Source organism: Corvus moneduloides, chromosome 16, assembly GCF_009650955.1.
Source record: "Corvus moneduloides isolate bCorMon1 chromosome 16, bCorMon1.pri, whole genome shotgun sequence".
In the NCBI taxonomy this organism is placed as follows: Eukaryota; Metazoa; Chordata; class Aves; order Passeriformes; family Corvidae; genus Corvus; species Corvus moneduloides.
In genome coordinates, this window is record NC_045491.1 from 16,986,438 (window position 1) to 17,006,117 (window position 19,680).

At 57.1% G+C, this 19,680-nt stretch overlaps 1 protein-coding gene across 11 annotated transcripts in view; it reads left to right on the top strand.

The window, feature by feature from the left end:
* LOC116451916 (ankyrin repeat and fibronectin type-III domain-containing protein 1-like) overlaps positions 1 to 19,680 on the top strand; it is a 246,714-nt gene that overhangs the window by 199,562 nt on the left and 27,472 nt on the right. For 7 of the 11 annotated variants that reach the window (XM_032125878.1, XM_032125880.1, XM_032125879.1 and 4 more), the window contains one exon: positions 5,112 to 5,240. The exons of the other annotated variants lie outside the window; for them this stretch is intronic. In XM_032125878.1, coding sequence (XP_031981769.1) covers positions 5,112 to 5,240 — 129 coding nt within the window. The remainder of the gene's footprint in view (positions 1 to 5,111; positions 5,241 to 19,680) is intronic. 11 annotated transcript variants of the gene reach the window in all.

Sequence of the window (19,680 nt, forward strand, 5' to 3'; positions counted from 1 at the left end):
GCTAGTTCAGAGCCATAGACAGGCACGTGCTGGCTCCCGAGTCTCGGGCTGAGGAGTGTGCAACAAGTGGGAGCTGCTCCTGCCTGGGTGTGCTGTCTTGTGGGATGGATGGCTGGTGCCCGTGTGGTGGGGAGGGCTTTGGCCGGGTGCGTTGGGGGAGCAGAGGTGTTGCTGGTGCTGGTCATCCTGTGCCGGAGCCTGGGCTGGCACTCCGGTGACCTCGGTCATCCGTCACCCGTGGCTCAGTGCCTGCACGGCCGCCGGTGTCCCCACGGCTCCGGCCATGGCAGAGCCGTGCTGTGCCAGCAGGGGCTGAGGCACCCGGGCTCCTGCGGGCACACGCTCGCCCCGGCGGCTGCAAACTGCCAAAAGGCTTTTAGCGGATCACCAGAGGGAGGGAGGGAGGGATGCGGAGCCGAGGGATCAGGATTTTGCTTGTCATCGCTTCCCAGTTGTGGTGTGGGGGATGCGGCGGTGATTGCGAGCCCCCGGCCGGATTCACGCCTGTGCGCGGCGGGTGAAGCCGGAGGGACGGATCCAGTCCCCGAGTATTTCTGTACTGAGCTTCGGGAAATGTCACTGCTCATCCGCCTGCCTGGCCAGCGAGGGGGTGGAGGGCGGCGCTTCAGCCCCTTGTCCTCATCGCAGGGCAGCTGAGGCATTTGTGTGCGGGGGGCCGTGTCCGGTGCCGGCTCAGCGAGCTGCCGGAGGCACGGGCAGGATGGGGACGGGCTGCCAGCCCAGCATGGCCGTGCTCACGGCGTTCCCACTGCCTCGGCAGGCTGGGGCTTTGGCAGTCACCCCTGGGGGGTTGGACTCCCAGAAAACCTGTGGGGTGAAGGGATGGGCGCAGACTCGTGTCGCACAGCGCATCGGGGCAGTGGGAGCTGTGTCCTGTGCTGAGCTAGATCCTTCCCCCTTGGCCAGGCTGGGGTCCAAGCGCTGCTCTGGGCACTCTGCTCATCCCAGCTGGACTCTCCTGGGCTCTCAGCACACGCCAGGCTGGGGACAGCACTGTCCCGGCCCCCCTTTAGCAGCAGCCTCTGCCTGTCCCTGCCTGCTCTGTTCAGGGTGCTGGGTGCCATGGCTGGTGCCAGGGGGGAGTTTGCCGTGCCAGACCCTGCCCCTCCCTGGGCCTGAAGCAGTGGGTTTAGGGAGGCTTGCATCGCTGTGCCACAGTGAAGGTCCTGCCCTCTGGGAACGCCAGCTCCGATCTGTCCAGAGCTCTGGAGGGAAGGGCTGAGGATGGGTATCGCTGCAAGAGCCTTCAGCACTGATAATTATTTCTGGGAAAAGATGCCGTGTTCTGACTTAAATGCTGACATGGGACTCTGAACATGTGTAATCTGGCTGACAGATGGCAAGTCATAGAGGTGTGATTTATGATACAGCACAGTAGCTGAACAACCTTCTCTGGTTGTCAGGAGACAATTCTTCCCGGCGCTGCGGTTGGCGTTCCAATTGATGGCTTTTCCCACGTGTCCCCTTGGTGTGTGGGGACTGCCCTGGCAGGTGCCAGCTGTGTCCGCCGAGCCCCGACTGTTTGGCTGCTGAGCTGCTGCAGAGATACCGCTTCTGATGGAGGGCTGGGCAGGTGAGCCCGGGTCCTGCCCGGCCAGACCTGGAGCAGCGCCGTGCAGTGGCAGGGCTGGGGGAGCAGTGGGGCCTTGTCCCCCTCCCATGGCTGGGATGAAGCTGGCTCAAGGTGACAGTGGCACCTGGGGCTGCCTGTTCCTCAGACCAGCACTTGTGGGGCTGAGTGTGTAGTCCTGATGGGGGAAGGCACCGAAATCTTGCCCATGGGATAAGAGCGCAAGGGGAAGGATGCTGACAGGCACAGGGAGCCTGCCTTACCTGTGTGCCCGCTCCATGCCCTGCTCCTACCTTAAAATCCCTAACGCTGATCCTTCTCAAGGGACAGGGACATCTATTACTGTTTGGAAAGCCCTTGGGAAGTAACAGTGTGGTCTCAACAGCTTCCCCCTCCCTGTGCTAGAGGCTCACCCCCACTGCCACCCACAGAGCCCAGACCCGGCACAGTGCCCAGCGCCGTGGGAGCACCCCAGCCCTGGGCACACCGTGACCTGGGAGCATCCCGACCCTGCCCCCAGGGGCCGGAGTAACCCAGCACGGGAGCCCGGCGGGGCTGAGCCAGCAGCAGGGCCCTGCTGGGGCGAGGGCAGCGGGTCGGCCGCGCTTGCGGCGCAGTCACGGCAGAGCAGGTATGATTCATTCCCCTTCTGCAGCACGGTTTATGTAAAGCAGCTCTGTATAAATCGCCAGATGATCTGTAATGTGCTCTTGGCTTCTAATTAGTGATGCTTCTGCTGAAGCTTTGGGGTCTGGCAGAGGTGGGGGAGGCTGGTTCATGGCTGGGTGAGCTGCTAACAGCTCTCAGGGGGGAGGTGTCGGGCTGTGAGAGCCGTCACAGCCATTCCTTTACCTGGGCTGTGGCTGCTGGAGGTGGTGGCCGGCAGGTCTGGGGGGTGCAGTCAGCACCCCAAGATTCTTGGTCAACTTCTGACACACATGGACTGGCTTGTCTGTCCTGCATCAGGCAGGTCTGAGCAGCACCTGCCCTGGGCTGGAGAGCCCCTTTCTCCCTGTGCCTTCCCCTTGATGCCATGGCTAGGGACTCACAGCAAGGCCACACATTCCTGAGCACCCAGCTGGCTTCTCCAGCCCCACCAGCCCACCCTGCCCCCAGGACTAACTCTCCTCCATCCCTAACCCTGATGACATGTGGCATATTGCCCTGTTTTCCCCCACCAGCTCTTCTTGACAGATGCTGTTGGCTTTGTCCTGTTTGAAGGATGCAGGGGCTGCTCCTGCTGTGCTTGGGCAGGTGGATACATCTGGGTAAAGCTCCTGGCTGTGTAACTCTCCCCGTGGTAGTCACTGCAAGGGCCACCACCGGCACCACAGAGGCGCCTGTCACAGGGGCTGCTGCTGCCTTCCTGCATCCGTGCAGGGCATTTGGGATTTCCCAGCCCCTCATCCCTGCTGGGGACCAGTTTGGGAGGAGTGGCTGTAGTGGTGCAGGGGGTGTGGTGGAGGTGGGGTGAGCACAGCAGACAGGGCAGCATTCTGCAGGCAGTCCCCAAATCCCAGGAGATAAACACCCCCAGCACCCTTTCAGCTGGGGCTGGAGCCCTCATCCAGGCAGGGTGGCAGGAGCTCCTCCTGGGCGGGTGGGAAGGGGCAGGAACAGCCCAATGCCGCTGAGGAGGTGCTCTAGGGAACCAGCAGCACCTGTTCCCACTGCCCAGCCCCATTCCTGGGTCAGCCCTGCTCATCCTGCTGTCCACACCGTGCCTGGGGCTGCTGCAGAGCATTGCTGTCAATGCCCACCTCTCACCCCTCCCTAAATGGGATCTTCTCCATTCCAGCTGAGCTCTGACACCGGATCAGAGGAGAGTGAGGTGCTGGGGATGGTGTTGGTACCGGGCTCTGCTCTGTGGGCACCAGGATCACTCCTCTTCATCGCCTCTTCCTCTGGCTGTGAGCAGGGGAAAGCTGGGGTTTGAGTTTCTTGTTGGGTTTCTTTTAAGGTAAACCTCATCCTTTACATCAAAGTAGGATTTTTTCTCAAGAATGTAAAGAATGACCCTGGAAGGTCTGAACAGCTCTTTGCCGGCGGGGACTGGAGAGACAAGAGCCCTCTCCAGAAAGCTGTCTCCACCCCATCCCCAGCAGCAGCAATTCATAAGCCGAAAAATAAATCAATAACCAGTTAATGAATTGAAGATGTCTGTGTTTAAAATGTATCGGGGAAAAAACTGTTAGCTGGTCCGGGCTGGCCTAATTATAGCGAGGAAAGGCAGGGAGCTCTCAGTTCTGAGAAATACCGTCTCTTTTTCTCTTTCTTTGGAGGTATTTTGTTTGGTTGAGGCAGAGGAGAGGAGAGGAGAGGAGAGGAGAGGAGAGGAGAGGAGAGGAGAGGATTGGCTTTAGCAATGTGTGTAGGTTCAAAGTTCCCCCCAGCTCTGTCCCCTGGGACCTCTGTCAAATCACTCCTGTCCCCTCCCCTGCCCAGCCCGGGGCTGGCTGAGCGGTGGGAGCAGGTTGTGCTGGCACATTAGAGGAGGAGAGGAGGCAGTGGCTGTGACAGTGAATGTGGCAGGGCTGGCACACGGCCCCAGTGCCACCAGCCTGGTCGTGTGCCCAAGTCTGGGTGTCCCAGCTCCCCAGGCTGGTCCTCCCTCGCTCCACGCCGGCAGCAGAGCTGCGGTGCCGTGCTCAGCCCAGGCTGGGGGTGCCAGCCCTGGCACGGGGGGCTCTGGGCGCTCCGTGTGCCAGAGGGAAGCGAGGGCTGAGGGTCTGTGCGGGGCAGGCGCCTCCCCAGCCAGTGTCAGCCGGTGTGCCCGTGTGCCACGGGGCTGGGAGGCAGTGCAGGTGTGCCCTGTGCCAGCAGCTCTCCTCTGGGCAGGGCTGGGATGGGGCGGGATGTGCAGCGCGTTCCCGGAGCCCGCGGGTGTGCTTTTCCCAGGTCCCGGGGGCTGCGAGTGATGCTGGAGCAGCCCACCTGGTGGGAAGGGGCTTTGTCAGCACAGACGGGTCCTTCAGCTGAATCCATTTGCTCCCACACATTTCTGTTTCCTCCTCCAAAACCTTTCCGCTGTGGGCTGATTTCCACGTCAATCCTCCTCAGGGAAGCTGTTCCGGTGTTTGGGAGCCCCGGCTGGGAGGCCACAGGGGCTCCAGGGTTTCTCTGAAGGAATGAGTGGCCTCTGCTTTGGTTCCCTCCCCCGATGTGTCCCTGACTGTTTCTCCGGCGCTGGCTGCCCTGTTGGAGTTTGGGGAGGAACGCACAGCCTGGGGAGGTGATTTTGCTGCACAGGGAGCAGGACCTGGCGCTCTCAGCCTGCCAGACTGCAGCTCCAGTTTGGCTAACAAGGACCTGTGCTGGTCCTGGCCAGCTGAGCAATTCCCAGCCTGCTGCTGCTCCTCCACTTCCCACCCCCAGCACTGGTGCCCCCCGTCCCGGTGCCGCTGACCGCTGCGAGCCCCGTCCTTGCAGCGCTGAGCACCTCCCGTGCCGTGCCGTGCCCTGCGTGTGCCGCTGGAGCCGGGCTGCAGTGCCATTAACGCCTTTCCTCTCCCCTCCCCAGGTCGGAGAGCAGCCTCGCTAGGTTTGCCCACCGCTTGTCGGTGAAGCAGAAGCAGGAGAAGAGAAGGAAAGCTGAGCATGGCTCGGCCGAGCTGTCTGCCTTCCGGCCCAGGTCTCTGAGCATTGAATGGTAAGAGCTGCAGGACAGGGCTGGGGGAAGGAGCTCCTGCCTCTCCAGTCACCCTCCTGTCCCCTCTCCCCAGTGCTGCCACTGTCGAAGTCATGTCCCATGGGACAGGATCCCTTCAAACCCCTCCACCTGCTGCAGAGGCTCCCCAAGGTATCAGCCCAAACATCCCCAGCTGAAGATCTGGCAGGGCTCATGTGGGTCATGGAAGTGTCTGCTGAGCTGGGGCACACGAGCACACAGCCTCTGGCAACTCCCACCACTGGCTCCTTCCCTTCCCCCTTCCCCCTTCCCCCTTCCCCCTTCCCCCTTCCCTTCCCCCTTCCCTTCCCCTCCCCTCCCCTCCCCTCCCCACAAGGAGCAGGAATAAGGAGCTGTAGGGAATGGGAGCTGCTGGAGGATGCATCCCCTGGTCCCTCCCTGCCCAGTGCATCTCTATGGGATCAGCCAGAGCTGAAAGCCACAGTGGGATGGCCTCAGCTAGAGTGGGAGCTCTGGGATCTGCAGTGACACTTCAGGGGCTCCTCTCTGTCACTGTGCCCAGAGTGAGCAGTGAGAAGGTCCCAGGCTGTCCCAGCTGTCTGGGGCAGCCCCATGTTCCCGTCCCAGAGGGATGCAGGGCTCCCTCCTTCCCCGCTGCTGCGGTGCCTGGGGCCCCTCGTGTGAGCACAGGTCTCAGAGAGCTGTCCCCACTCGAGCAGGGAGCCGTTCGTCCTGGGTTTCTGAGCTCTGATGCAACAGTCTTGGAAGCAGATCACAGCCAGCCATCCCAGCCTTAGAGGTGACCTGCTAAGGATATTTAAAAGAGCTGGAAATTGCATTTCTTTCTGCTTCCTTAGATGGATAAAGGAGGGTAAAACTTAAAAAGAATAAAAAAAAAAAAGAAAAAAGAAAAAAAGTGAAATGCTTAGAAATTGCAAGAATGTCAAGTTTGGTTTTCAATTTCCCTGCTTTTTTTGGAGATCTTTCTGGCATTTATTTTGTGTTCTAACACTTCAGTGTGAGGCTGTGGAACCCTCCTCAAAAGCTTCTTCTATCTGTGAGGTTCCTTGATCATCAAAGCTCACCAGGTATTAATGAACCAGACAAAGAATTCAGGATATTTGGGGACAGACTGCTTTCTTCTCCACTTACAGAACTTTCTTCCCTTTGCTGGGCAGTTGTCATGAGGAAACCTGGTCTGCAATTACTCTCAATCTCCCAAAGAGACAAATATGTGAATTTGTAATGTAGCAAATAGGGGAACAAGCAAAGAGCTCATTAAAAACAATCAGAGTTTGTCTTTATTCATAACAAAGAAGCATGAGAAGCCAGTAAATCTCTTTCCTCTCGAAATGTCTCTTTGAAGGCCCTGGGTCCCGGTTTAGCCCTGTTGGGGGATATTTGTGGTACATTTTCCCTTACTCCATAGCATTTTCCTGGGGGAAACCATCTGTCTTGCATTTGGCAAACCACCTTGTGCAGCAGCACTCGCAGCAGTGGTAGACGATGCTCTTTTAGAGGGATCTTGTAAAGCAGCCTGGGAAGGAGCTCTGGGTGAGGAGGGAGCACCTTTGCCTTTGGTTTGCCGTGTGCCATTGCGCGGGAGCTCGGGGCCCTGAGGCTGGGAGAGACGGACCTGATGTCATCCCCACCCTGCAGGGACACAGGCACAGCCAGGCAGGGCTCCCACCCTGTCCTGGGGGTTTCATCCACGGCTGGAGACACTTTGAGCTGGATCAGACATCACCCTGCAGCCAGGGTCGGGCTGCTGGAGCTCAGGTGCTGGCAGGGCACAGAGGAGGGGTCACCCCAGAGGGTCGCAGTGATGAGGGGTGGCAGCGGGCTGAGGACCCTGCCTGCTGCCTGCTCCCACCCATCTCACATGCACAGGTCCTCAGAGAGGCATTCAGAGATTTTTCCAGCCTCCTCTGCAGCCGTGACCTGCTAAGGGATCTCCCGGCCCATGGTGTGAAGCAGCTTTTCTGTGTTCCTGTACATCACCAGGGATCTGTGCTCATCACAGCGGCATCAGCTCCTCAGTTAGTCACTCCAAACCATCCTGGGCTGCAGGTGAGGCTGCTCCTCAGTGCTCTGGCTGATGGGAAACTTGGCTCCTATCCTGGCAAATCTACAGGTGCCTAGTTTGTCTTGCAGAGCAAATACCTACCTGCATCCAATCTGTCTCTTTGCAACCCAGGGTTACCACTGCCTCCTTTCACCTGCCTCTGCACAGAGGTGAGCACCCACACTGTGTGTGACAGGTTTGGCTCATCCCACGTGGGTTGGAGTGGCATGGAAGAGCAATGAACCATGTTCTCCCAAATCAGCATCTTCTGAGAATCCTGCCCATCTTAACCCCAAGGCTTGAAGGCAAGGGACAGCTTCTCAACCTGCTGTTACCTGTTGCCAAGGAGGGGGTAGAAAAGCACAACATCATCTGTGCTCTTTGCTTTGAAAAGCTGGGTGTCAGTCTGGGGCAGGGATTAGTGTTTCCTGCTTGAAATTCCTACCAAAGCATTGTCAGTACAACCCATCTCCACACAGGGCAAGCTGAGCCAGTTTTCCAGTGTTCCCAGTTACTCAGGTGCTCAGGTAGGGGTGGATGGAGCTGAGGTAGAAGAGAAGGAGCTGTACAGGGTCACAGAGTCTGCCTGACACTGTGTTCCTGCAAGGAGCACAGCCAGGTAGGACAGGACACAGATGCCTTCATCTCCCCTTAGCCCTTCTCCAGTGCCAGAGGCCCTGGGCCAGGAGGTGCAGTTGTTTGCTGCCACAGTGAATGAGGGGCTGGACGCCCTGTGCTGCCGACTGCCCAGCCCAGGGATGCTCCCAGGGCAGGTCTCACAGTGCGTGCGTCCATCTGAACACATCTCCCTGGCTCGGTGGCTGGGACACGCTGGTGGGCCGTGCTCCCCCAGGCACAAGGCAGCTCTATTCCCATGGCACGTGTTCCTGTGCTGCACCAGGCCGGCGGAGCACGGCCCTGCTCCCCAGCCCGGCCAGCAGCGAGCGAGGCCCCGTTAGTTCCACTTATTAAAAACAAAATTGCTGGGGGGAAGGGAGAGAAGGCAGAGAAAAAGTGAAGTATTGAGGAAACACTTCTTTCATTCATTCGTTGTTTACTGAAATAAATACTTCATTATTAGGCCTTTTTTAGGGTATTTTTTTTAAAGCCAGCGCCACAAAGTCCCCAGTGTTCGGGCCTGTGAATGTGCCGGATCACCTCAGCCCATGTCTCCCTGTGCCGGTGTCCTGCTGCCAGGAGGTGCTGGAGAGGAGCTTTCCCAGTCTTTGGGAGAAACCTGGGGGCTGCACATGTCTGGTTTTGCCCAGGTTTGCTGATTCCCTTCTCCTCTTTGCTGGATGGTCACCAAGGCAGCTCGCGCTCCAAATGAGGCAAAACCTGGTAACTGAGGCAAGGAAGGATTTGGGATTTCGTTTATTAAAGCTCTGCTTCCTGTGGTCTCTGGTCCTAATCTAGCTCTCAAGCACAAACACCACAAGGCTACTAAAGCTCTCTTGGCTTGAAGCCCTCCACGTTCTGCTGTTGGGGTGAAGGTGGTGAAAGCTGGTGATTCCCATGGAGACCTCACACTGTCCTACAGCAATGTCAAGACCCCACCAATCCCTGTTCTCCCCACTTAGAGTGAGCTGAGGCCTCCTCTCCTCCAGTGCCTGTTACCGGAGATGAGCTCCACATTTATCTTCCCACTTAAGTGAGCCCTAATCCAATAGAAGGGCTGCGATCCCTGGCTTGCTCTGTGTATGCAGAGCTGGGAGCCTCTGTTCCCTCTCGCATCCTCTCAGCTCCATTGCACATTGGGAGTTTCAGCCCTGGCAGGTTCGTCCCTCTGGAATGCTTTTGTCCCTTCCTTTTCCTCTCTAGCTCTAGCTCTGGTTTTCCTTCTGCTATTTGCTCCCGGGTTTGCCTTCCCCCACACTCCTTTTGCCATACTCACCACGTGCTCACCCTGATTTCCCTCTGTTTTCTTCTTCATTGCTTACTCACTGCTCGTTCTCTTTGGGCTCCTCGAGTTTTCCCTGTCAGACAGCCTCCCTATGCTCCGTGGTCGGAATAGCCTATTCCCATGGCGGCTCAGGAAAAATGCAGCGCATTCCTCCCTCCCGCCATGCCGTTATCTCGGTTCTGCTCCTTGGCTGCCCACCACGAGGCTGCAGCCGTGCTGGCAGCAGCGTGTCCGTGCTTGGCGACAGGCGGCTGCCGGGCTGGGCCCTGCCTGCGGCTTGTTTCCCTGCCTGACCCTCGGCACGGCGCTGGGTCCCAGCTCCTGGCTGCTGAGAGCTGGGATGCGCGGGGAGCAGACCCCACGGGCCCAGGTGGAAGGTGCCAGGCGAGCAGGAGCCCCCGGACACGGGAACTTCGCTGGCACCGTCTGGTTGGTGGAGGTGGCACATGCGACTGCTGCCGCGCTCTGCCTCCTGCTTGGCTTCGGTTCTGAAGCAGAAGGTTTTTAAGGGAACTGTTTTCATGGAAGTTATTTAAAATGTCCTAGTGTAATATTTCCCCTCTGAGTGGTCTTGAGCGGTGTGGAGGTTCTCCCTGTACGGCTGGGCCTGGAATCCCTGCTGTGGAATCCCTAGCATTGCTGCAGTGGGCAAGCAGACAGGTGACCTGTCCCCATCCATGAGGTCCTCCCCTCCTGGCACCAAGTGCCGTGGTCCTGGTGGAGCTGCACGGCTCTGGGGAGGTGCCAAGCTGCCGACTAATCCACCCCACTGTGCCTGATGCAGTGCATGGGAGTGCTGCTATTGCGCTGCTCACTGAGAGCCTGGTGCTGTTCCCACAGCTGTCCACGGTCGTGTGGGACTGTCCCCAGAACTCTCTGTGTGACATTTGTCCCTTTGCCAGAGTCAGCCAGCACAAAGTGAGTTGTCATCAACATTTTTGGAGGCAAAGAGTAGCAGCACCATAAAGACGGCGGACTCAGAGCTCCTCCAGGTTTCACAGCCCTACTCGAGCTGTCTCACTCCAGAGAAGCCTTGGAGCTCTTTCTCTTCCCAGACCAGGAAGCTCTTAGCCTGAGTGAGGGAAAACAAGGAAAATGAGGCCCTGAGCCTGCCAGTGGAAGGGGAGGAATGCAAGAGCCTGGGAGCTGTGGGGGCATGTGGGAGCAAGGAGATGCTCTGGGCAGGCTGAGCTGCGGGCACCGCTTTGGCAGCACTTTCTGTGGATGAGCCAACCTTGCCGCCAGTGTCACCTCCCCCGTCCCGCCGGTGCCAGCCTCGGATCCGAGGTGACACACAGCCCCCAGCTCGGCTGTGCCAAGCACAGGTCCCGGCCGGGCCGGCGCGGTGTTGAAACGAAACGCGAGGCGCTTTGTCTCAACTGGGAGCGCTTTAAGCCCTCGCTCGGGAACAATGGCCAAGCTATGGGGTCATTTGTTCTGGTATTTCAGCAGCTCCTCATGATTTATGGGATGTTTTGTTCTGCTGCTTGTCTTAGCTTCCCCCTCTCCACCCTCCCCGTCTCCATCCCTTCTCCATTTCAGCTCCTCCTCCCCCTGTTCCCAATTCCCCTAATAGCTGTGGAGCCTCTGTGCCTTATGAAGTCATGGTATCTGTGACTTATTGAATTAGCCGGGTGGGAGCTGGACTTCCACACCGTGCCGGGCTCTGCCAGGGTGTCCGGGCTGCCGGGGAGCCGGCCCGCAGCAGGACCCCTTGCCCGGGGCTCCGTGCAGCCGGAGCTTCCCCCTGTGTGGCAGATGGATGTTGCCATCAGCAGGACGCTGCAAAGTTGCTTTAGAGGCAATAAAAGTGGTCAAGAGGAGCTGCAGCCCAAGCGAACAAGGAGGGCTCTGTCTGCAGAGCCACCCTTGTGCCAGGGGCTCTGCTGGCTGTCCTGGTGCTGCCATCCCTCCCAGCACACCTCTCCAGGAGTGAGGTGGGTGCCAGTTAGGGAGCCCCAGAGTTCCTGGTGCTGAACTACACATGGAGCAATGTGGTTCAAGGGCTTGGTTGTGTGCCCAGCAGCCTGGGCATGGCCATGGCCAGTGCCTCTGGATGTACGGGGGGAGCAGGGGTCCACATTCCCCTCCCCAGAGCTGGAGGGACAATGATTTAACAGTGACTGTGAGGGACACGCAGAGGGGGTGGGGAGGAGCGAGCCCTCCAAACATCTCCCTGAAGGTCAGGTTAACCTCAGGAAAACATTGCAAAGGAATAATTTACTTGTGGATGATCACTTTTTATCCTCATTTGCTGAGTTGCCTGCAGGCGGGCAGAGGCTGGAGGGCAACTGCTGGTCCCGGTGGGACTGATGTGGTGCTGCAGCCACTCCTTAGCCCGGAGGGGGCTGTGGCAGAGGAACCGTGCTCCCTTCAGCTCCGATTCTGCCGCCTCGTGCTGCCAGCAGGGAGCCGGGAGCATCCTGACCTGTGGGTGCAGATGGGAATGGAAAGGTCTTGTGCCTCCCCTCCTGATGCCACAAGCCTCTGCGAGCCCAGCTTTCCTCCTCTTCTCAGGAGAGGCAGCTCAGCTTGTGATTATGCTGAGAGTGGAGAGGTTGGGAGCAGAGCGAGGCCTGGACCCTCTGTGCTGCTGCAGGCACCGGCTCCAGCAGGTCCAGCCCTCATCTCCATTTGTTTCTCATGTCACTGCAGTGGGAGAAATTGAGCCCTCTGGGAAAGCAACAGAAGGAAAACATTCAGAGAAGACTGATGTCCAGGTTCTCCCTGTCTGGGACCAGAGCCCTCAGCCACATCCCTTCCTCTCTGAGAGCATAGGCAACAAATAACATTTAAAAGACAAATATAAAATATTGTGCTGATTTGGTGCTCTGGCCACTTCCCTCTGCTGGTACCTGATACCTCCAGTAAGATTATTTCTCAGTCCATTACCCTCAGCGCACTTTAATTTCTCTCAAAAAGCCCAGTTGCCTGATATTTTTTGTTTTATTGTCATCATCACTCTGCCATTTCCCGTGGCCAGGATCTGCAAAGCAGGATGGATGCCTTGGTCCCTGCTGAAGAGTGTGGAGGATGCTCTTCATCCTGCAGGATCTCCACTGGTTCTTGTCCATGCCTGGAAGGTGCCAGTGGGTTTCCACAGCAGGCAGCCCAAGCCCCATGGATGTACTGGGGGAAATTGCAGAGATGTCACAATCCTTGGCATGGAAGGGAATCCTCCTGGGTGTCTCAATCTCAGTGCAAGTCAAGCCTTTCCACACCATCTGGTATTCCCATGGAATCATAGGAAGGTTTAGGTTGGAAGAGACCTTAAAGCCCATCCCATTCCAGCCCCTGCCATGGGCAGGGACACCTTCCACTGGCCCAGGCTGCTCCAAGCCCTGTCCAACCTGGCCTTGGACACTGCCAGGGATCCAGGGGCAGCCACAGCTGCTCTGAGCACCCTGTGCCAGGGCCTGCCCACCCTCCCAGGGAACAATTCCTTCCCGATATCCAGCCTAAACCTTTTGGTGTGAAGCCGTTCCCCCCTATTCATCACTACATGGTGCCAGTGCACCAAATTTGGAGGGTCTTTGCTCTCCCAGTCCCCTTATCCAGCACACAGAAGTATCTCAGTATATTTCTTTTAATGGAATATCCATAATAGTCCTGGTTTCCTACTGCTGGTCAGGTCATCTCCAGCCATGACCCTCCTTCTCCATGAGGCAGTTTGGACTTGGGGAAGGGCAGTGTGGAGGAGTTGCGTGTCTGGAGCAGCTCCAGCAAGGGCAGCAGCTCGCTCCAGTTCTGGAATGCCAGGCTGCACTTTGCTCCATCCCCGGGAGCAGATGGGATCACTGCTCCTGCTGCTGATGCTGCTGGAGACACGGGGTCCAGAAACACAGAAGTGTGGACATATCCAGATAGTCCTGACAGCTGGCGTTTCCAAGGTATTCCAGTACCTCTAATCCCTCCTTGTCCCTTGAACAGTTGCTGTTGGGCAGGTTTCCTCTCCTCTTAGTTTCCTCTGGCAGAGACAATTCTGCCTGCCAGGGCTTCAGCAACCTCCTGTTTATCTTCCTGGAGAGTGTCTCACAGTGCCAGGTCAATATTGGATCTACTGGCTTGGATGCTGGCAGGATGGGCAGCGCTCTGTGGGGAGGCCAGGCAGGAGGGAGGAGTCAGCCCAGGACACTGGGGCAAGGAGGACCATGTCCTTGGATGTGCTGGGAGCTCTTCCCACCTTTGATGGAGTCTTCCTGCACACTGACTCTTCCCCGTGCCTCGTGCTCACCCTTCCTCTGTGGGCTGGATGCTTTTCAGGGAAGTTGTGAGCCCAGGTGGCCTCCACATCTGCTGAGCCTCGTGCCTGGTGGAGGTCAGAGAGAGAAGCTGTGTTCCCTTCCTCTCCTGACTTCCACATTTCCTCCCTTTCTCCTCAAAATTGAACTATTCATCCATCTACCCCAGCAGTTCCTCCCCCAGGGACATTCCTCTCCCTGTCTCACTTTGCCTTTGTTGCCTTTATTTTCCTAATAAAGGGAAGGTCAGACAGGCGTGAAGATCTTCTGCCACAAGGAACTGCTGGGCAATGTGGAGGAGAATTTTCCACATTGGCAGTGCCAGATAGTGCAGATCTGACAGATTTCAGGCCAGGAAAAGGCAAGGTTCATGCCTTGCTTTGTTCAAAGTGGAACTGGACACCTGGGGGCAGCTGCCAGTGTCACCCTGAGAACCTGCATGTGGTCTCCACTCTGCCCACGGTGCAGAGGTTCACCCGGGCCCCCTCCAGGGGTGTTCAGAGTCTGGTTTCCATCCAGGGAGTGTCCCAACAGGGCCTGCCAGGGCTCATCAGGCAGTAACTGGGAGACAAATCTCCTGCCTGTAGTCAGGGTAGGGTTCTTACCAATGGTTTCATACAATCACAGAATCATGGAATGGGCTTTGTTTCGCCTATCCCTGCCCTGGAGAGGTCTGAGCTCTCCTGAGCCTTCAATCACAGAATCATGGAATGGTTTGGGTTGGAAGTGGCCTTCAAGATCACCTTATTCCACCCCCTGCCATGGGCAGGGACACCTTCCACTAGCCCAGCTTGCTCCAAGCCCCGTCCAACCTGGCCTTGGACACTGCCAGGGATCCAGGGGCAGCCACAGCTTCTCTGGGCACCCTGTGCCAGGGCCTTACCACCCTTTCAGGGAAGAGTTTCTTCCTAATACCCAATCTAAATTTGCCTTCCTTCAGCCTAAAATCATTCCCTCTTGTCCTATCACTTCCTATCCTTGCAAAAATTGCCTCTGCTCCCTTTGGGCACTGGGAAGGGCTTTAGGGTGTCCCAGGAGTCTTCTCCAGGTGAACACCCCCAGCTCTCTGTCTGTCTCTAGAGCAGAGGGGCTTCAGCCCTTGGAGCATCTCCATGGCCTCCTCTGGAATCTCTCCAACAAGTCTATGTCTGTCTTGTGTTGTGTTCTTGATTTGCTGTAAAAAGCTGTTTTTCCTGAGCTTTGGAAAATGAACGCATGACCTTAGATAGTGTTTGTTAAGCATGGCCACAGAGCAGCTGCTGGGATGAGCAGAGCTCTGAGGAACATCTCTTCTTGGTGTTATCAGGGTGGGCTCTGGCCCACTGCCCCGAAAGGAGCCACCATCACCTTGGCTGGGACTCTGGCTTGTTGAGCTGTGTCTCCATACAAACCCTGCAGGTTTCTGAATGCGGGGCTGTTGAGTCCCCTGAGAGGGCAGGGGCTGCAGGATGACCTGGCACCGTGGTTACTCACCTCTTCCCCTGGTCTTGCTTCTCCTCTCCACCCCCAGACCCCACATTTAAGGTCAGAACCCAAACTGACTGACCAGAGCTTCTGAGCTTCACCCACTGCAGAAAGGTACCTGTGGTACCTGGCTTCTCCTGGCCCTCTGAGCAGCTGAGGACAAGAGCTGGCCCTCCTTGTCCCTCAGCTTCTCACTCTTTAAAAGGAGCATGGCAGCATTGACCTCCTTTTCCAGGCACTTGGGCATTCCTGCCCATGGAGAGGCACTGGAACTAGATGATCTTTGAGGTCCTTTCCAACCCAAACCATTCCAGGATCATGAGATTCTATGAGAGCTGCTGGTGAAGGAGCTGCTGTTGCTCTAGGACATCTGGCATCCCCCAGACCTGCAGATGACCTATGGGCTTGCTCTGAGCTCCAGGCTGGCAGGTCAGGTTTTTCTGGTAGGCTTTGTACATCAGCTTGTGCTGGCACTGAAGCTAAGAGCACCAAGGTCAAGGTTTCTGTACTGGAAGTGGTGTCCAGAGAGGCTGAAACTTCTGCCCAGGGAGCAGGTACTAAAACAGTGTCTTTTTTCATCTCCAAACGGTGTTCTCATTGCTCAGCATCTTCACTGGGCAGGAGGAGGCGATTACTGTGGTCAGAGGCAGTGACAGGAGCAGAGGCAATCTGGGGAGATCCGGGTAGGTGTAAGCTTAACCCAAATTCTTGTGCATTTAAATGTCACTGTCCCCTGGAGTCGTAGGGAGATCACTGCCCCTGTGTGCTGCAGCCATGAGCCTCTGCAGGCCTGGCCTGGATCAGAGCACACAAGTCACGAAGGAGTGACCGATCAGAGACTCCTGGGGGGATCAGTCCCCGCTGTCCCATGCCAGGGACCAGCCGCACGGGCAGAGGCACCGGCTCAGCCTGGGCTGCGTTGTGGTACCGGGAGGGGCTGCTCTGCCTCCAGATCTCCTTGGGAAGTGGGACTGGGTGAAGGCAAGGGCTTACTGGTGCAGATTCTTCGAGGTCTGGCATGTGCCTGTGTCCCCATCCTCCTGCTCCATCCTCCCTGCCCGAGCCGGGCTCCAGAGCCAAGTCCTGCTGTGCGCGCAGGTCTGTGCAGGCAGGCGACCTGGATTGGGTTTCCTGTGCCCTGAAATCCCACAAAGCACTGAGCCAAATCCTGGGAAGCAAGAAGGCTGCTTCTGGACACAGATAAGCTGCTGTGACATTTAGGCAGTGCTCCTGCTGTCCCTGTCTGTGCCTGGTGTCCCAAGTGGGGTCTGAGGGAACCTCAGCTGTGAGCACGCTGCTGGAGCTCTGTGAGCGAGGAGCTGGAATTCCCGGCAGAGCACCCGCCTGATCTCTTTGCAAGTGGAAGATGGATGCTGCCAAGAGATCCCATCCTCCCAGCGCAGTCCTGGCCCTGCTCTGCTCCGGTCATGAGCTCTGGAAGGTTCGTGGCAGGCAGGGAAGTTTTGCTTGTGGAGCAGAGCTCAACTCGGGTGAACTTCACATGAACTCGGGAAGTTTCTTTGGCTGTTTTCTTTCCTGATGATGCAGGCAGGTCAGGATCAGGATGCTGCACAGCACAGGGACCCAAGGCTGCCTTCCTTGTGCACCAGCATGATCCCCTCATCCTTCTGAAGCACAGGGGCAGCTCTGATCTCTGCTCTCTGTGACAGGGACAGCACCCAGGGAATGGCTGGAGCTGTGCCAGGGCAGGGTCAGGTTGGATATCAGAGAAAGGCTCTTCCCCCAGAAGGTGCTGGGCACTGCCCAGGCTCCCCAGGGAATGGGCATGGCCCCGAGGCTGCCAGAGCTCCAGGAGCGCTTGGACAGCGCTGCCAGGGATGCCCAGGGTGGGGTTGTTGGGGTGTCTGTGCAGGGCCAGGGGCTGGACTGGATGATCCCCGTGGGTCCCTTCCAGCTCAGGCTGCTCCAGGATTCTGTGATTCTTGGTGTCCAGGCAGAAACACCAGCAGAGAGATGGAGCTGCTGCTGTGTTACACTGGGACTGTGCTGCTGTAACTTTTGCCCTCCCTGGTCCCAGGGGATGGAGGGCACCCCATTGCAGCACCAGGGCCTTAGTGGCCTGCTCAGGGTCACCCAGAGGGTCTGTGAGAGAGTTAAATCCCCCTCCTCATGATGCTCCCATGCTTTACCTGCAGATCACTCTTGCTACCTCCCTTGTCTGCATTCAGACTGATGCCTTTTCCTGCTCTTAAAATCAAGAGTCAAACACGGTTAGAAGGGAAAAAGGGATTTTACCTTGGTATTTATTTTAAGGATCCTTAGGTGCACACGTCCAGGTGGAATGCACCTCCATGCCAACTGCAATGCACCCTCCAAAAGATCTGGTATATCATTATAGGTGTTACTAATTAGCAGATCTATCAAAGATTCCCCAATGAGAGGCTTGAATGAGCCCCCCTCCCCAAGGAGCCTTCCCCTGGATGGTTCTATCTTAGTTTCCAGAATGTGTTCTGGAGAGGACCTTGGGGTCTGGGGCACACTGATCCCTAGCTACGAAGCTTCTAAAATGTTGAGTCTCTCAGCTGAACAAACAAGTCTAAGAATGTAGGCAAAAAGCACTAAGAATACAGAAGTTATAAAAGGATATAACAGGGGTATAAAAGAAAAGGCAAAAAATCTTCATGGCATCAAGACCACAGAAAAACTGGGGTAATGGAGCAAGGGAGGCCCTCAGGGCTGAGGGCTGCTTGGATCAGTGATGGGAAGGTGTGATTGCAGCCTGAGCCACCCCTGTTAATGCGAGGACAAGCCGTGGGTGGCATCCTGGGCCAGCATGTGGCAGGATGCAGTGGGCACAGTGGGGTTTTCCAGGTCTGTGAGCATCCTGGTCCTGAGGAAGCTCTTGCAGCACATGAGAAAAGCAGGGTGAGGAGCATGGTGGGAAGAGCTGGGTGTCTGAGGAGCGTGAGGGTATCCCCAGCCTTCATCTCACTGCTCAGGGGATGAGGAGGGGGAGGAAGGAGGCAGCAGCACCCACCATGTGTTGGGGCCTCCAGCTCTGTGAGATGTTTCCCAGCCCCTCAGTGACGGAGGGGCCCAAGCTGGCTGTGTGTGGCTCAAAGGTCCTGCTTGGTGTAGCTGTGAGAGCAGGGATGTCCCAAGGGCTTTGGGACATCTTGGAGGTGCTGTCTCCTCTCACCCCCCCGCCACCTCCCATCTCCTGGACCACCTGCAGTCGTTGGCCTCTGCCACCTTTGCTCTTTTGAGCTGCAGGAAGTCATCCCTGTGAGCTGCATGGGGGGACAAGGAGGGCACCACAGCTGGAGCCAGCAGACCCCCTTGGTAAGGCTGTACAGCACTTCCCAGTGGAAGTTTGCTTGCTCTTACCTTTGCCAGGCTTTAACTGTTTGGGCTGGATTGTTCCATGCTTTTCTGCCTCAGGCTGAGCTTTCTCCTTTTTTTTTTTTCTTTATTTTTCCCAGTTTTCAGCAGAAGTTTGGGGGGAAATGAATTTCTTTTTTTTTTATTTTTCTGTCCTGTCTCTTTCTTTGAGGGCTTCTGGTGTCTCCACTCTTTGAAAAAGAGACTTGAAATTTGGCAGGGATGTTGCATTCCTGCATGGAATTGCTCAAATGGTTAGCCACTGGAAAGCATGGCTGGGCGTGCCTGGAGGAGCTCTTCAGGGGCCAGCTGCTGGTGTCCCCATTTGCAAAGGGACTCTGGCCACTCTGTGTCCTCCTGTCCCTTTCTCGAGGGACACCTCCTTGTCCACACGAGTCCAGGTCAGGAGTGGTGGCTGAAGGAGCTGTTTCCCAGGAACAAGTCTCAAAAGCACTTTACCCAAGACACCGTTGTCTTTGTCCCATTTCCCATGCGTGGCACTGGCTGTGGGTGTCACCTGCCTCTCACCCTCAGCAGAGACAAGGAGCAGAGCTCAGGCCAGCTTGGGCAGTGCCTTGTGAGGGGAGGAGAAGCTGAGGAAACGCTTCTGTCATGTGAGACCTGGGAAAGGGTGTTTGTAGACCTGCCTGTCCCATGGGTGAGCTTGGCAGCGTCACAGCCATGCATGGAGGGACGGAATCACATCACCATTACGGCTGGGAAGGACCTTCCAGGCCATCAAGTCCAGGCTAAGCAGGTCCTGGTAGCTGGAGGTTTGACCTGGTGATCCCTATGGTTTTCAAAGTTGCTCTTTTATATTAGCATGGAAATTTTTTCTGTTTGCTGTCCTGAGGGCTTTGAAATTCCTCCACAGACTCCGTTATCTTCATCTGGGGTTTCTTCCCTTGATGGCATCTCAGAGCTTTCTGCAGACAGAGAAGTGACACATGAGCTGGGGAAGCTCTGGTCTGATGAAGGAGCAGGCAAACCCCAGCTGGAGGGAGGCCCTGCTGGTGGTTACTGTCCCCAGTTAGTGCTCGGGCACTCGTGGGGTGTTTTCTAGCAAAGCGGTGGAAAAAACTGGCTTCTCCTTTTGGACTGCAGGCTTTGGACTCTGACTCCATGGAGATGCTGTTGTAGTTGGGTGGCAGTGACGCGGCCCCTCTGCTGTTGCTCATGAGTTGGGTGGTGCTGGCATGAGACCAGCCCCAGGGCAACGTGGTGGGGTGGTCAGAGAAGACCCCAGGGGGTGCTGGGCAGGGAGCTGATCTGGAGCAAGCTGGGAGCAAATCCCGGCAGGAAGCTGTGCCAGGAGAGGGGTTTGCCCGGCTGGGCCATGCTGGGCCAGGGAGATCCCAGTGGGGGTGGCTGTTCCTGGTAGCCGTGCCAGGGACAGTCTGTGGGCAGTGGCCGGCGTGCCCGGCACTGCCGGCTGGCTCCTGCTGG